At 41.2% G+C, this 18,629-nt stretch overlaps 1 protein-coding gene across 1 annotated transcript in view; it reads left to right on the plus strand.

Annotated features, from left to right (window-relative positions):
* The first annotated feature begins 4,710 nt into the window (after positions 1-4,710).
* The window catches only part of LOC117262199 (voltage-dependent calcium channel subunit alpha-2/delta-1), an 85,906-nt gene continuing 71,987 nt past the window's right edge, over positions 4,711-18,629 (plus strand). The window contains exons 1-3 of the mRNA XM_078167947.1: positions 4,711-5,035; positions 14,062-14,143; positions 14,369-14,485. Coding sequence (XP_078024073.1) covers positions 4,947-5,035; positions 14,062-14,143; positions 14,369-14,485 — 288 coding nt within the window. The 5' untranslated portion in view covers positions 4,711-4,946. The remainder of the gene's footprint in view (positions 5,036-14,061; positions 14,144-14,368; positions 14,486-18,629) is intronic.

Genomic DNA, 18,629 nt, shown 5'->3' on the forward strand with positions numbered 1-18,629 from the left:
ACATTCAGGAGTTACCATGAGCTGCATTATCTGCAGAGGTCTCTTCCTCTCCAAAACAAATATAACCAGTGAATTAAACTGGTAAAAACACTGAATAAATCAGTTTCATGTTGCAAATCAGTGTTTCTCTCACGCTGTTTGGCATGTTGGTGTGGGCGGCTTGTTAACCAACTGCTGACGTATCCTCACCCAATAACTTAAGATCCAGATGTTGAGAGGGTTTTTATTTGGAGCCGAATTATCTGCAGATGCCTCTTCTTCTCCAAAGCAAACAGATTTAATCCACTAAAGGCACGGAATAAAGCAGTTTAACGTCACAAACTAGTGTAACTCCGATGCTGCTGATTGCAGATGGTCATCTAACTATGGGGGCTAATGTGAAAACGTAAAAATGTCAATGGCCCTGTCTCGAGTGAGTGTTAGGTTTGTCCATTCTAGGCTATTGTAGAAACATGGCGGTACAGCATGGCGATCTCCATGAATGAGGACCAGCTCCTTAAGTAGATATAAACTACTCATTCTAGCATAAAGAAAACACTGAAACAAGTATTATTTTCAGGTGGATATACACTAAAGAAAACATATTTATTATATTATGTTCAATGTCTGCCAATATAGCCCCTTAAATCCTACGCACTGAACTTTTAATGCTAACTTTTGCCAGCACGGAAAACAAATCCAAAGCCTCTGTCCTTGCATAGGACAATTTAAAATTGTATTTTCATTAGAGAAGTATTTCACCGCTGGAAAGATGGTCTTTTCGCAAAACTGGGCTGCCTATACAGTAACTGGTGTTAACTAACCAGTGAAAACACAGGAAATGGATTTGGTATTGTTCAAGAGGTAGAAAACCTACAACTACCAGAATGCAATGCGCCACACCAGGGGGTTGGTGGATTACATAATGCGAGTTTGGTTCCTCATCTGGAAACAATTTGGCGGCCTGCTGGTAATAATTACAGTTAAACAGTAAGTCAAAATTTGTTTCTGAATACATTTCAGAAACATATGTTATGCTACAGGGGTAAGCCACCAATTTCTTGCATACTTACTTAACCTTAGCTTCAGAATTTATTAAAACTCTTATTGCAAAACAACTAACTGCTATAATCAAGGGTAATTTATAAAGCTGTCCCATCAGTCTGACTTTTTCCAACTGTCCACAAGTAATCTGAGGATAATAACTGGTATTCTAAGTGTTGACTTTAGTCGTTTCCTGTATTATTGTTCAACATGACTGCCACCTTCGATACTATCTATCATTCATCTTACAGGACCGACTCACAGAAAATTGATTCTGCATTAATGAAACCGCCCTGAATTGGATTCCTTATATTCGTCAAATAGGCTGTCTAGTGTGTCTGTTGGTGAGGATGTCTCTTCTCCTGCTCATGTAGTGTTGGCCTGTGACAGCTTAATAGTGGGCTGAATTTTATTTAATGCAGACATGCTACCTCTTAATATATTATCTGTTACAAGATCACACCAATTAATTTTGACATCCTGCTTTCTGCTATCAAATATTAGACATCTTTAAATGCAATTAATTATTACATGTATCATAAACACTATCCTCTTTAAATAGATACAGAGGAATAAACAAGCAGGTGTCTGGTAATAATTTTCATTTATAAAAATTGCATTGTTTTTAGCTTTGATTTATACAGGAGGCTATAGATCCTGTTATTTTAGACTAAATTGTATCAACTTATTTATTTATATTAATTTAGCTGAGTCTGTCTGACCACATGGCTGTGACTCAATGCATTTAGGCACGTAGACATGGTCAAGACGACCTGCTGAAGTACAAATCGATGATTTAAGTGACTCTGAACGTGGCATGGTTGTTGGTGCCAGATGGGCTGGTCTGTCAGAAACTGCTGATCTACTGGGATTTTCACGCACAACCATCTCTAGGGTTTACAGAGGATGGTCCGAAAAAGAGAAAGTATCCCGTGAGCAGCAGTTCTCTGGGTGAAAATGCCTTGTTGATGCCAGAGGTCAGAGGAGAATGGCCAGAGTGGTAGGGTCAGAATTTGGTGTAAACAACATGAAAGCATGGATCCATCCTGCCTTGTATCAACGGTTCAGGCTGGTGGTGGTGGTGTAATGGTGTGGGGGATATTTTCTCGGCACACTTTGGGCACCTTAGAGCATGGTTTAAACACCACAGCCTACCTGAGTATTGTTGCTGACTGTGTCCATCCCTTTATGACCACAGTGTACCCATCTTCTGATGGCTACTTCCAGCAGGATAACGCACCATGTCACAAAGCTCATCTCAAACTGGTTTCTTGAACATGACAATGAGTTCACTGTACTCCAATGGCCTCCACAGTCACCAGATCTCAATCCAATAGAGCACCTTTGGGGTGTGGTGGAACGGGAGATTCGCATCATGGATGTGCAGCCAACAAATCTGCAGCGACTGTGTGATGCTATCATGACAATATGGACCAAAATCTCTGAAGAGTGTTTCCAGCACCTTGTTGAATCTATGCCACCAAGAACTAAGGCAGTTCTGAAGGCAAAAGGGGTCCAACCTGGTACTAGCAAGGTGTACCTAATAAAGTGGCCAGTGAGTGTATATACACATATATACAGAGAGAGAGAGAAAAGGGACAGAACAAGGTAAAACTATTTTGTTCCAATTTACTGTCGTAGAGCACCTAGTTTAGAACATATCTCTACAACTGATTCTTGTGATTTTGATAAATGACCACCAGAGAGCAGTGTCCTCTACCAAGTAAATTCAACCCTCACTGTGCAGTGTAACTGATCCCTTATCAGTGGTGCTCTCACAAGTCATGCTTGCATCATTACAAGAGAAGTCTACTTCTACAGGTGGTTCACTCTTCTGAAGTCAGGATTAGCCTATTAGGCAGCTATTAAAAATGGTATCACGCGCTTGTTCAGTGTGAACTCTATATTAACAAACAGTAATGTTTATATAATTTAGGAATTTACACTTTGTGTGGAGTAAAGGAAATACAGGTACATGAGGCAAACCAGTTTATTAGCCTTACATGTAATGCAAAACTGTTGCATTGGTTTATACAGGTGAAATTAAAATAGTTGGTGATTTGAGTTATGTAGCTGTACAGACTCCATACAGGAATATACTGGTGTTGTCGAGTGGAGGCTTTAGACTTGGATACACTGTCTGTAATGATGCCATTAGTTTTTATTCAGGTCTTTCTTCTAAAATCTATTTCTTAGACTAGACATGAGGAGAGGTGTAGCAGCGCCAGTCTGACACCTCTTCCTATTCAGGATGTAGTGTGAGATGTTCTTTGTTGATAAAAAAAAAAAAAAAAGTATTGAATGGGGATGTCTGCAGAGGAGGCCTCCGTCCTCTCCACGGTGCTCTTTCCTATTATGTTCGTCCACTCCACCCTACCTCTCCAGTGCTCCCCATTCACTGACTTTACTCCATCCCATCAGCAGGTGCATCTGTTCCTCTGCTGGGGGAAATGAGTGTGAGAACGGTATAGAGAGAGAGAGAGACGGGGTGGGGAGGTGGTGGTGGGGGAGGGGGGGGGGGGGGTGCAACAGTGCAGTACAGTGAGAGCAGGGGGAGATGGGAGGGTTGGGATGGAGAGACAAAGAGAGAGAAAGGGGGGGAAGGGAGGAGGGGAGGGTGAGAGGACACCGGAGATGGTGTGTGGTTGCCAAGCAACGATTGATAACCAAATCCCCAAGCATCCTGCTTGTGCTGCCCTGCCCTCCCTCCAGACCTGAATCTCTTTCTCACTCACTCACACACACACACACACACACACACACACACACACACACTAGGTTTATGTTCTTGCTTTTTATTGAATAATTTAATCAAAGCCTTGATGCCCTCTTTATTTAAAAGCGTGACAGACAGTGTGATTGTATATACCACGGCTGTGCTGGAGCTTTTATATATTTTATATATTCTGTAATTTATACACACACACACACACACACACACACACATGTCAGGATGTGTAGCACAGCACACAGCCTCGAATCCAATCTTATAAACCAGGTATGATTGATGGCACTGAGATTTACTGTGCTCCTACTGTACATAAGATTTTACACTATATGTGTGAAATCAATACATCTATCACACTAGCAACTGATTCCCATGTGGGACAGTTTCTGTGCTCGCTGCCACTCATGTAACCAGGGTGACTGATGGCGAAACTGGCTAAGATTGTGTTATCAAAGCCTGTAAATCCCCCCCATCCCCTTCAGGTTGTAGGGACTGAAAGGTTGTAGGGCATTTTAAAGAGGCAAAGCTGCATCTGTATTCAGTGTGCGTCCCTTGCATGTGTGTGGTACCTGTAGTCAGACCCTCCTTTTAGCAGGTGTTTCTGTGCAAAAGGGTGTGCAAAGCAAGAACAATTTGTTGCTCCAGATGAGGATTGCTGCACAGCATGGGAGGGGAGGGAGATGCTTTTAAGATCAAAACGAATTTGTTTTGAAATATTGATGATATTAATGTTTTGGTTATTTTTTGAAACTGTTAGATTTTCTAATATACACAAAAAAATGGGTGCAGTGTAAATTGAATTAGGTGAAGTCACAGCAAAGTGTCGCTTATAAAAATATATATGAGAAGAGAAAAAGCACCATATGTGATTTTTTCGCTAGATTGAAAGGGAGTGGGGGGACAAGCGTGTGTGTGTGTGAGTGTGTGTGTGTGTGTGTGTGGGAAAGAGAGAAAGGGAGGGAGAGACGTAGAGAGACAGAGAGAGCTCCAGTTTCTGTACCTGTTAGAGCGCCGGATGGCCGGGTGATCAGATTAGAGGTGTCAGGGTTCGTTAATCTGTGAGGGAGCGACTGTCTGCCACTCACGCTGCCTCTCAACACCGTTAACCATTCATCGGCGGTGACGGGGAGCCGGAGCACATTTGGTGTTGACGCGCGTCGGGGAATTTCCCCCACCGCTTTTTTTATTTTTTACAATGGATACCTGCAGGGTACGAGTCTGGGTGTTTCTGGTCCTGTTATGGCAGGACGGGTCTTTGGCATCGCAGTTTCCGACACAGCTCATGTAAGTACAGCTTCTATAATCCTCTGTTCTGGTTTGCAGACTCGCTTTGGTTCAAGTGCTCGTCGTTTGGAGACAAGTATTACATTTAATGAGCCACTCACGGTGTGTTGGCGCTGGGGGGTGTGGGAGTAGGCTGGGCAGGTCGTTTCATTCATGCACCAGTGGTCTTCTTGGAGGGAGACAATATTTCAGCTCTCCTCTGGCTGCTCGCCTCCGGGCTGTGATTAATGTTGGTGACCGTAATCAGCAGTTTGTCGCCGGTGGATGTCTGTACCCACGGAGCTCCGTGACAGCTCCTCTATGAAGTTGTGGAGGAGTTACAGTGGCGTCGCCTGGTCCTGGTGCCTTTATGCAAAATGACAAAAGTTGGTCCTTGTCTGTGGCCCTCACGACTTCATCTAGTCTTATAGTTTATTCAGTGCTCTGTTATAATAAAACTGTTCTGCACAAATAACAGTCCTATTATTTATTCACACACCAGAGAGATTGGACTTTTATATATTGGCTAGCATTTAGATGGGTCCCTCCATACAATCTTCAGTCAGGATGTTTGCATTATTCACCTCATTAAGAGCCACCCAATCAGCCATTGCGTGGCCATGTAACTGAATATATGGCCACATCAAATTCAGTCATCATTTAAGAGACTGATGGCAAACAAAACTTCAACAGCATCAGAACAGATCTGACTGTCTTTAAGATTCATTAGCCTGTTGGGGGGGAAATTGCAGATTTGAATTCTGTGTTAATAGTTTTGGTGGGATTTAATGCAGATGGCCACAAATAAATACTTATTTTGTTTTATTTATGTAAGACATTACTTTGAATCTTTGAATCTGAGTCTGCGTGAATCACATTTAACACAATATACCTATAATTCTTTTTCATTTATTCTATTTGAATTCAAAGTTTGGTCGCCAGACCAGACCAGACCAGCAGCATCTGTTCACCCTATTATTATTAAGGTTGACTAAATGCCTCTCTGTATGATAGATTACAATTCTACATCACCAACAGGAAGTTACAGAGACACTCTTGCTTGTATTTTAACTAGTGTTGTCAAACATATCAATTAATTCATACATTTTGATTGTGAATACTTGAAAGGTTTTAATACTCACTTTCCATAATACAGATACACCAACTGTACTTTCTTGCTCTTACATTGTTACTGTCAGTCATCTTGCTTGCTTTGCTACTAACCAAGAAAAGAATAGCAATCAATCAATCAGTCAATCAATTTTATTTATAAAGCCCAATATCACAAATCACAATTTGCCTCACAGGGCTTTACAGCATACGACATCCCTCTGTCCTTTGGACCCTCACAGCGGATAAGGAAAAACTCCCCCCAAAAAAACCTTTAACAGGGGAAAAACGGTAGAAACCTCAGGAAGAGCAACTGAGGAGGGATCCCTCTTCCAGGACGGACAGACATGCAATAGATGTCGTACAGAACAGATCAGCATAATAAATTAACAGTAATCCGTATGAGACAGAAAGAGAGACAGAGAGAGAGAGAGAGAGAGAGAGACAGAGAGAGAGGCAGAGATGCAGGACAGACGGTAATGACAGTAGCTTACAACAACATTAATGAAAGTAATAATATTATAATTAGGATTCTGGCTATTGTGGTACAGTATGTTGATAGTATATCTGATAGTATACATATGTGACAATAATCATATGTGTATAATAACAGTAGAAGTGTGACTAATGATAACAGCAGCAGCAGGAGGCATCAGAATAGTTGTTGTCATGTCATAGCCTTGTTATATTTATCTTTTAGTAAAAATGTTTAACTTGCACACCTGCAATGTCAATGTTTCCCTGTGGTATAGAAAATAGTATCGATTTTATCGAACTTTAACACCATCAGCACAGATTTGACTATTATTTGGGACCCATCAGTCTGTGTAGGGAAAATATCAGATTTTAATTCTATGTTAATAGTTTTGGTGGGGCTAATGCAGATTAACACAAATTTATGCTTACTTTGTTTTTAAGTATTTAAGACATTACTTTAGATGCATTATTTCTTTCACAAGAGACAGTGGCAGCGTAGAGTAAAGCAGTGAAAATTCACATGTAAGTGTTCAGTTACCTGCTGAGTGTGCATGAATCACATTTAACACAATATACCTGCAACTCCTTTTTATGTTATTTACTTGAATTAGAAGTTTGGTCACCAGACTAGACCAGAATTTCGGCATCTGTTCATCCTATGTATGCCACAATCGTCTAAATATTAGAATTGCCTCTTAGTATCATACAATTCTTCAGCAACAACAGAAAGTTACAGAACACACTTGCTTATATTTGAACTGGTGATGTCCCAAATATGGATTTTTTGATACACTTTAATCAATACTCACTTTCCATAATACCGATACACCCGCTGTGCTCACTTGCTCTCTTACTGTTATTGTTACTACTGTCGTTTTGCTGTTCTCTGCTGCTAACCAAGAAAAGAATAGTTGTTGTTGTCATGTTATATGACCTTGTTATATTTATCTTTAAATCAAAATGTTTACCTTGTATGCCTGCAGTGTCAAATTTTCCCTCCGGTATCAAAAATTGCACAGAAGATTGAACTTCCAGTGTCCATGGCAGCACTCATTTGAACCACAAAGTCACCAATTAGAGTCAGATTAGACTGCTGTAGCTGAAATATACATTTTTTGGCAACCCTTTGGCATACGTACAGTTAGAGTCAGCAAAAATAGCTGTATTTTGTGTGTTGGATGCTCGGTGTTACCAAGTGTCAAAGTGGATTCCATGAGGTGTTTGTATTTACAAAACGCCTCCGTCATCTTGCAGGTAAAATCAATTCGTAAAAGATATATATACAGTTAAAAAAACAACATTCGACTGTTCCTTTCACCCACCTCGCTCATGCCCGGTGTCATGTTCGTAAAAGGTTCTAGCCTAAAGACCTCAAATGCATATTTCTGATTAAAGTGCAAAAAACACTGAGCATCTTTTCTAAATGCACATTTCACTGGAAGCTGACAGTCGGCCCTGAGTTTGCCATGGTGATGGTGACCATTCAATATCACAATCTTTACATTTCCGTGACCTTCCGTCTTGTTTTGAATGGTTGCTAAATTCAATTTCTATTAGGAGCAGAGGAAGTTGCAAAGGGCTCTTCTTTTGAATCCCCTGCAGAGGAAAATACACAGCCTGGATCATCTACCACATAGTCCTTTTTCTATCCTCACTGCTGCGGTCTAAAATAAAGAAATAAAAAAGAAAGGCTATTTTTGCATAGCTTGCTGTTCAGCTCATCGATGAAACAAAACAAGGAAACTGTAAATAATACTAAGTAAATATGAATGGAATCAGTAAATATGTATGATCAAGTCTATCCGATGGCGAGATACCACTATAGGGATATAAGAGGAAGATATCAATTCATGTCTGCATGAAGAGGTGTTTTTTGGAGATTGCATGATGATAAGATGCAATGGAGTTCTTGAACATAGACAGAATGAGCCAGAAGAAATTAAAGTAGCTCTATTCATCAAGTGTACTCTCCTGGATTACACTGATCACATGGATGGAGGGAACACTGATCATGTAAAGGTAGTTTTTCAAGCTGTAACCAGCTTGTTCGGTGCCTCTTCATGATCCCACAGTACATAGCTGTGTTGTTCAAGTAACCACTCTGGAGACGGAACATTTTGCACTGCCTTAGACGTCAAGAGCAACATTTCAAAGTGAATAAAAACAAGACGGGGACAAATACCACATCATGAAGGATTTTTTTTTTTTTTTTTTAGAGTTTGTTCCAATAAACTCATGTTGACTGTGCCAGTATTTCAAAATCAGATCACCAACAAGCCCACGGGCATTGCAAATCTACACTGGTAATTGTGAGAAAGACAGGGGGTGCTGGGTTGGTCAGAGCTTGATCCAAAAATCCCTCCACTTTATATCAAGGTACTTTTTGGGCTGGAGAACAGCTGAATTGGCCACTTGAGTGTTGCGGTATAGGCTACAGAGTGTGAGCAGCGCACAGCGGGTTGTTTTGGTGCAACATTGTTTCCAGTGTTCGCAGTGTTTCCATGCCTCAGTCTGCTTTGCTGTCCAGACTTCTGTCTTTGCCTCTGTAATGATGTGTAATTAGACTGTAGTTTAACACAGCCTCCCACTGAGATACACACTATGGGCCAGCTCATTACTCTATCCAGTGCCAAAGTGATGGCATCACAACATCTGCCTCTCTCTTTCTTGTATTGTCTCTCCGCCTCTCTTTCTGGTTCGCTCTCATTTGCTCTTCCTGTGTCTGAAAAACAATGTAGGGCAGTGTCTGACCCAGTTGCCATTTGTATGTGCGTTAGTGTGTGCGTGTTTAATTATCCAGCGTTGTACCAGAGGCTGCAGTAATCAAAGCCCAGCAACCAGAGCAGAAAAGATTTAGCTACCTCAGCTCAACAACAACGACTTTATTAGCGTTAAGGCTTCTCTGAATCACCATGTTATTTTAGCCATTTAAATGAGCTGACGTTATGCGTGTGATAACAGCGCGATGACGATAGGATAATGGCTTCGCCCTGTTGGAGCTGAAATGAGATTGATTACATTGAGGCAGTGATCTCTTCACATAGATCAGCCATGACGGGCTGAGAGCAGGCCCCACCTTATGGCATTTATGGAGCATCGCCATTAAACTAGGTTGGGACCTCAAGTGATGGCTGCAAATGCATGATTTAAGGATGAGGAGATAATGTGCAGAGATTTTCCATGCCTATGGATAACACATCTGAACGTTTAAGGCCAATTTAACCAGAGGAATTTGACTGCAAATATTCATATAAAGCAACAGGCAAAAGGCTTTGGGGAGTGGTAGCATAACTTTCTATTTTATGGTCTGTTAAGGTATATAATGAGCCAAGCAAGTGCTTCACAGTCAGGACTTATTTGTGTGCACATTGCAGTGTCTGGTATTTACACACAGACACACACACACACACAGACAAAGCAAATACACATACAAGGGATTTGGTGTCGTGAGCATTGGGATGAGCTATTCCAAAATATTCTTAATAGATTTTGAGGAAGAAAGAGTCCATGTCATCCATATTGGACGTGCAGAGGAACACATTGTCCACATTCTGCACCACAGCCTGGGTTGTCTCATCCATTTGTCAGCACCTGGGAGTTTTTGTTATAGAGATTTGCACTGGTAGCAGTAGATTTCACAGAAGCTAAACTCTGGAGAGACGGCCCTCTGCTTCTCTGAATGTCAAGTCCCTGGAAGCACAAACATACACACACACACACACACACACACACACACACACACACACACCAACAAACACACGCACGCACTGATGCACAAACACACACATAAACTCTAACTCACAATTGACTTGTCAATGCTTCAGGCTTTAAGAGCTTAGGGGTCCAAGGTCCACTAAAATACCTTACAATCAGTTTGCTGTTAGTAGATTTGGGGACAAGGAAGGGTGGGGCAGAGGAGAGGAGCGAGGAGGATCAAGAGAAGAGAACTGAGGTGGTGAGAAGAGAGTGAAACAGAGGTGAGAAGAGGAGAAACAGGGAGTGGCAATTTCTTAACATCTGATGCACAGTTGTTGTAAGCATGACTACTATATGGAACAAGAATCATAAAGAATTCTATTTATTATAAGTATTCACATATGAGGAACCTGACTTGTGCCGCTCTTAAAAAACATACAGTACCTGTATCCCCAGGGGTATAAGTGAAAACAGTAAATCAACAGATTAAACACAAGGTTAATATATCATATAAAAAAAGATGAAAGATAAAGTAAAATAAATGCAAGTTTTAGCATTATTAGAGTGTAAGTATAAGTAGTGCAACTTAGCCGGTGACACATGAGAAAACAATACAGCCACAAGGTCTACTCGGTCTGTTGTGGAGCGTTTGATCATATCAAATCATGTTCATTACCAGATAAAAGTTCCCATAATGGACTTTACATGCCAACATGCATTTGAAGAAGTAGAATGTTGAAAATCTATACATCCTATCATCCACTGATGATGGTCATGTCATACGATAAAGCTGCAACCTGCAGGGCTAAAAAAGTCAGCCAATGCAGAAGCTTAAAAAACTGCAGTTCCTCAAATGGCCACTTGAGACTGGCCTCCAAAGCAAGTCAATCCCCAAAGAAACCAATGTTAAAATGCTAAACTTAGCAGGAGTTTACAGCCTGATACAAAAAATAGTTAAGGTCTTTGTAGCTAATTTCCCCCCTTCATAACAATGGGATGAATTTCTATATGACTCAGGCATTTAAATAATAATAAGGCTTAAAGTTACGCATAATTAAGCGTGTGGCCACTTTGAGTAACAGATGGGTGCGTTAATTGACAGGACACTTCCATGATGACATCACTGGTTGGGTAATGTAAGCAGTGTAACCCCACATTCACGGAGTATGTGTGTTCAGTTCATGACAGTTAATTGTAGTGTTTTGGTCACCTATAACAGTGGTTTTAAAACTTTTTGTGCCCAAGGCAAACCGTAGGGCAAGCCAAAATCTTAAGGTTCGCCTGTATTCATATCTGTGCACAACAGCTTCTATAATGTGTGTTTTCACTCTTATCACGACATAAGACAATAAATATAAGAAAAAATAAGACAGGTAGCTTTTGATAGTCTACTGACAGTTCTTTCTCTTTTCTTTTGGTGGTAGGCTGTCTTGTTATCATCCCTCACACTGGCTGCCAATCAGAGCTTTTAATGAGTCACACATTTATCATTTCCACGTGTGAATGGCAACAAATGGGTTCCCTGTGAAGGTTTTTTTTTTTTTTTTATTAAATTAAATTACATTTTTTAGCCAGACTTTACCTCTTTTTTTGGGAAATGGATGTGCACAATATACTGATACAGTCAATTAAAAATTCAGTCATAACTTTTTGTATAGGCCCACTCAAATATTGCAGTAATAATGTGTGGTTATCACAAAATTCCATGGCACCATCTAAGAAACACTGGCCTAAAACACAGAGAAAAAAAAAACCTGTAAGGAGTCAGATGTTCATTTTTTTCTGGTAAGCAGACCTTCATTTTTAATAGTTTTAAGCAGCCTGTTTTTTTTTGTTTGTTTGTTTGTTTGTTTTTTGCTAGTGAAAATAACCATTAGCATTGTCAAAGTTAACCATACTTCACCATGCTAGCCAAGCTAGCAGCTAGCATCAGGGTGAGCTCCAACCTCAAGAGTGAACAAACCAATGGGTGACAGCCCAGTGGCTGTGTCTGTTATTTTATACAATCTATGGGTATACTCAAAAACTCCAGAACTGCTTCTAAATCTGTTTAGTAAAACTGAGGGTTTCTCAACTGTCTCCAAGGTCAAGACTGAATTCATTCAAAGATACAGCATCATCAAACAGTATTCTCCACTCTTGTTTTTTTTTAGTGTCTTAGAACTGACAAACAGAATGAAAAACATATTTTATGCTTCATTCGTGGTTGCGGATCACCTGATTGCATCCAGCACCACTGGTCCCTTTGCACCTGTTGACAGCAGAAAGATGAGTACCCAAACACCATTTGGTGGCTCTTAACACCTTCACATACAGCTCTAAATCACCCTAACACAGTACAGTAGCTGGACATCGATGTCAGCTCTCCTTCATGTCGCCATAAAGCTCTGCCAAGCCTCAGCCTGCAGTGTTGTCCACAAACCCTAAACCATCTGGCTTTGGGAATTAAGGGATAGCATCTGAATTATGGCTGACCCTGCTCTAATATCTCCAACTGCCCTATCTTTTTCCTAAACAATTTCACACTGTGCTATCCCCCCTGGTATTCCTGCTCTTGCAAAGTGTCTCATCTTTCTCCACCAGCGTACTCGCTCAGAATTTTCCCCATCCATTGTGGATTCTGTGTCCCTGATGCATCATCCCCTTTCTTTTCTGGCTTCTTGATCTTCTGTACCTTTCTGTCTTTGTTTGCACCTCATCACCTCTGTATTGCGTGTCAGCGTAGATGTTTTGCACACATACAGTAACCTGGATGACTCTCATTATTCTGCTGCAATGACAGATTTGGGGAAATATTTTCTGGGTATGCATATCTGCTTTTCTATGTGTATCTCAGTGTGTACATGTGAGTAGGCCATGATATGTCTCTTTGCCATGATCGCAGCTGAGCCTGTGTTAGTGTGAATGCATTGCAATGAGAGCATCTGTATCCCATGCCAACTTGTTATCATTCTCATACAATATTAATGGCACTGTCTCAGTGTGCCTGTATGTGTGTGTGTATGTGTGTGCATGGCAGTATATATGGTGAATTAATGCGTCCACATGCACACCTCCTGCAAACCTCTCACACCAGGTGCACCTCTAGATGAGTCCAATAATTCTAACAAGTCACCGTGTCTTAATGCATAATGTGGTAGGTCTTTGACATTCTTCTCTCACCCATCTCAATCCACGGCCACTCTGCTCAGGAGGCACGGAGTGATTTACTATGTCAGTATATTATAATGCATGCTGTGAGCTTATTGTGGTTTGACAAGATGATTGGAGGAGGATGAGAGGTATAATTCAGTGTGGGGCACCAGCAGGCTGGACCTGATGTCCCCGGAGCTCTTTGATATACAGAGAAGCACGTCGGTCCTGGCCACATCCCACCTCCCACTTCTCGCCTGTCCGCTAACATCACTGTCACTGGTCACAACACTGGCTGACACTTATCTGATTGGTTGACTTCATGTTTGAACTTTAAAAAAGTAATCGTATTGGTTGACACCCAATGACACGTGTTTGATTAGATGACATTGGATTTGTTCCCAGTGATTCGAGTTTGATTGGTTGACATTTTGCTTGACCCGTCAGGGTGTCTCTCTTTGGCCTTGTTTGTTTTTAGGGTGTGTGTGTCCAGATGGTCTTGTTAGATGATAGATGTAAGATCACTTGATTGACAGTTTAATTGCGCTGTGAAATGTCTGTGATGTCTCTTCTAAACTGGTTACTTCTGAGTCACGATTAAGATTGGCTGTGTGCATTGCTTTGTCCCGTAGGATTAAAGAATGGGTTGATCAGATGCAGAAAGAGCTTGTCACCCTGGCAGACACGGCCACAGCTGGGAAAAGCCTCACTCAGGTATAAACATCCACACACTATACACACACACAGAGCATAAAGAGAGCACAGAAACCAAATGTAATACTGCCATGGTCTTACCACATTTATCAGTGAAGTTGCAGAGTTCTTGTTCAAAAGTTCTGTCCTACTTTTTGTTGACTATAACATTTCTGACAGAGTATTTGTTAAATCATCAATTATATGTGTGATTTTACACGCCCACTGCTTTCTCTTTGTGTCTAGATTTTTCTGAGAAACCAACACCTGTACTCTGTGGAGCAAAACGACGCAGAGGAGCTTGTGGCCAGAGCAGCCAGGAAAATTGAACAGCTGCTGCGGAAGAGGTCTGCTGCCTTGGAGGTAAGACTCACTCTACTTAGAGGAACCAACTGTCAGTTTGCAATTTTACTTTGGTTTGAAGGCTGTACAGGATGAGATCTTCATTAAGCATTGCTAAGATAAGACGTTTTCCATCTGCTTCTTGTCAAGACGTTGTAGACTTGAATATGTACATTAGATACAGCTGTGTACTGGCAAGAATCTGGAGATACGATATGCATCACAATATGGGGTTACAATTCAATACAGGTGATATGTTTCGATGCTTTTTAATATCTAACTGAAGGATGTAGCGGTGTGCCCTTTTTGACTGTGCCTGTTTCATAGGCCCGTGTTCTTTGTGTTTACGCTTGCTTATGTTGTTATGTTGTGGACGTGTCAAATGGCTAGGGATAGATTACAAAACAAAAGGATCTAGAGGTTATATCCAATACTCAAGTGTATTAATATTTTCCTACACCCCCAATAAAGGAAGCATATATTTAATCCACTTTGGTAGGGCTGCCCCAGGTTAAGAACTTTCCTAATCGACCAATCATCATATAGGGCCATTAGTTGACTAGTCGTCCACGTGTTTCCAATATTATTTTGATTATTAAATGATATATATTTTGGGCGGGGCAACACAATGTTTTGAGTTGAAGGTGTGAGAAAGAATAGTATCAGTAACATTGTTAACACTGTGCTACATTACAGAGAAATACAAAACCGTACTAATGAACCTTCATTAATATAGGCCTATATTTTATCTACAAGTGCACATACGTCATGTTTGTAGTCGATCAATGAAGATGAGTTTATATATCACCTTGGGTTCATCCTTCACCTTCTCAAGATGATCCCGCACTTTGGATTTCCTGCCCCACATGTTATTAACTAGCCTGTGGAATAACTGCAGGTACCAGCCCTGGAAATTAGTGCGGTGGCAGGTTGCGTCTAAGGTTGCTAAGCAACCTTATCGGGCATCGTATTGCCTGTTTACCTGAAATCCTGAGTGCAGAGCTGATCTTCTTTCAGGCGCTGTTTATAAGTGTGTAGGCCTGTTGTCCGTGGGACAGATGTAAAGCTCTGGGTAGCCCTGCACTAACATGATCAACTCTTCTATATTTATCACAGACTGAATATTTGCAGAATAAGGGAAAGATATCTGTTGGCTGTGATTGGTTTGTAACGTGACTCCTGTCTGACTGCTGGGCGTGGCCACTTCCTGTGTCTGTCCTTTCAAATTGAATTCCCACATGGTCCAATCTTATAGGTTTGATTTATTATGACAAGGCACAGCTCCTAATGAAGTTTCACTTTTTTTTTTTCTGCGACTACGCGACCAATGAAATCTTGCCGACTAATGACCTTTCTGGTCGATATGTTTGGTCGACTATCAGGGGGCAGCCATCACTGTTTGCAATCATACTAAAAAGGCAAAAAAATTAAGGGGGGAAATGTCGTGACGTAGGTTTTTGTGACATGGTAATGTTTGTGACATTTAATTATACAAATGTAATAATCAAAATAAACTATTATAATTCACCAAGGCAAATTCTTCATTTAAATAAACAAGCCGAGTGCCTTTGGCTTACATGTGACAGTACACCCACCAGAATCCTGGACAGATAGGGCAAACTGAGAAAATAGATTTCAATGTTTAAACTTTCCACTGGAAAATGTTCCTGTTGTTCTTGGCAGTTTGACTTCAAAAAAAAAAAAAAAAAGAACTGACCTGGACTGAACCCACAACACTGAGCCTGAGGACTTCAGCTGCAGAGCACCACAGCTCTGATGGTGCAGTGTTGGTGAGAAGGTCTAGTGGGAGAAATGCTGAAATCCTGAAATCTAGTCAAAACATGAAGATTCTATACAACATGTTTTCTATTTCATACCTCTGTTTTTTAATTTGTATTTAGATGGCACATTTACCACCCCTTTGGACTAATCATTGCTATATTCAGATACAGCATTTTTTGAGCTGATTAGTGATCACATGGAGGCAGCATCCCTGAACCTTTTCCATAACTAAAGGCTTCTTGTGAGGTAAATAAGAACAGGCAACAACCTAGTTAACAATTCTGGAGGCTGTCACTTTGTCACAAGCTGTTACTGTGCCTTAATATTTTGGTCAAGCACATTAATACTTCAGTGGCAAGGTGATATGTGTGGTACAGATCATGTAATTGTGTGACTTAGTGGATGATAGATTGTATGCAGTAACAACAGTGGGCGAAGCATACCCACAAAAGAGTAGAAAGCAAGGACTGAGATCTTTCCTCTGCACTATCCAACGTGATAATGAGAGCTTTGACCCTGGGGATGTTCTCTCTTTCTCCCCCTCTTTTCCCTCCTTTTTCATTTTCTTTTTACTTAGAAGTGGGTCAGAGATTCTCGTCCATATCAGGAGTCTGAACTGTTTTTCATACATTCAGGAGGAGTTCACTGAACCTTTACTCTGCCTTTATAAGGCATTGCCATTGTTGTCTTATTAGTAATGGAGAGGGAGTATTTATGAATGTCCATAAACACATCTCCTGCCAAGTGTCTGTCTTGTGTATGTTAAGTAAACACCCTGGTGTCCTTATCATTTTTCCGAGTGCTGGTGCCATAAGATGTGTAAGCAGCAAAGAGAAAACTGGCTTCAGTGTATTATCCGAGAGATGGTTGCGAGGGTTGGGTGTGTGTTGTGTGTGTTGAGGGTAGGTGGTCGATGGTGGGTGGGAGGGTCAGCTCGCCTGATGCTGACAGTCCGTCCAACCTCCGGACATCGATCAGTTCTCACTCTTTATTGCATCTTTGTGTCTCATCCTCTCCGACGAGTAACCTCAAGGCACACTGATATTGAATTCTCTGTCTTGAAATGTATGGATGGGGGGGATAAATGGATGACGGGATGATGTGAGCGAGGAGCAAATACATGAATGTGATGGATGTATGGTGTGATGGACGGATAGACTAAACAAAAGAGGATGGGTGGTAAAGTGAGGGAAGAGTCAGATTGAGAGGGGGTTGTCTATTTTGGGTGTTTTTTGGAGTCTTTCCAAGACTTCTAGAGTACATCACATAGTAGTGACACTAAGCTCCAGTCAGAACTTCTACAGAGTCCCTGTAGATTTCACACTTGTGCTTTGAGCTGAATTTGCTGACCAATCATCCAAGTTAAATGAAGGGATTTGGCTGTTTATCAGACAGAATACAGGAAGAGATTCTTCATTGCAGTTGGGAGATCCTTTCTTGTTGAGTTCCTTTGATATAAGGTTGGGATTGACTCTCAGTGTCAATATAATTGGAGATAGCCCAAGGCACTTGAGCCACTTTCGCTTAGTTGTCAACTGCTTTCAAACTTTCATCCTCACTTTGCCTCTCCATCTTTCTCTCCCTCTTCTTCCTTGTCTTTCCATCTCTGATCTCTAACTCTGCATGATGGATGACCTTTGAAAGGCCACAGTTTACCTAGCCACAGGTGTGTGTGAAACAAGTGTGTGTCGAAGTGTGTCTGCTCGTGCTTCCATAAATAAGTGTGTGGCAGAGTGTAGCATGCATTATTAATGAGTACTTGGCTGCACACTGTTAGGAGAGATCGCTTTATCAAAGGTTTTACAATGTATACTGGGGTTTGATCTCAACAGGAAACACTCACACACCTACACACAAGCACTCACACACCTACTGGGAAGTACACACATAGCAGCAAGAGGGTCTCGAGCCAATTCCCATTTTCCCTCTCTGACTTGCCCTTCCTGACCAAATAATCAGTATAATCACTTGACTGTTGCCTGTGGTAAGCTAAGGTTAATATGACTTTATGGTAAGGAGAGTGACGATTTATAGAGTAGCTCAAAATGGTGTAAAGGTTCAAATAGCTCTATTGCTTCCAGGGCTGGGTATTGTTAGAAAATTCCAATATTAGTACCAATACCAGTACCCTCAAGGTCCAGACACACCAAACCAGCATCAAAGAACTAGTGGAGGCTGACTGTTGCATCGCCTCACATCACCTTCGTCTCAGCCAAAAAGTTGCACTGAACACACCACAAAGACTACAGCCAACGGCCAACTAGGATGCTTGTGCCTGTGTGAGAGTAAAAATCTCTCCATACCAGCCAGCGGCAATAGTCTGTATTCGTCATTCAAAATGGGAAACTGGAAGACCAATGTAACAGACTCAAGATGCTAGTTA

The sequence above is a fragment of the Epinephelus lanceolatus genome, chromosome 5 (assembly GCF_041903045.1).
Source record: "Epinephelus lanceolatus isolate andai-2023 chromosome 5, ASM4190304v1, whole genome shotgun sequence".
NCBI classification, from domain to species: Eukaryota; Metazoa; Chordata; class Actinopteri; order Perciformes; family Serranidae; genus Epinephelus; species Epinephelus lanceolatus.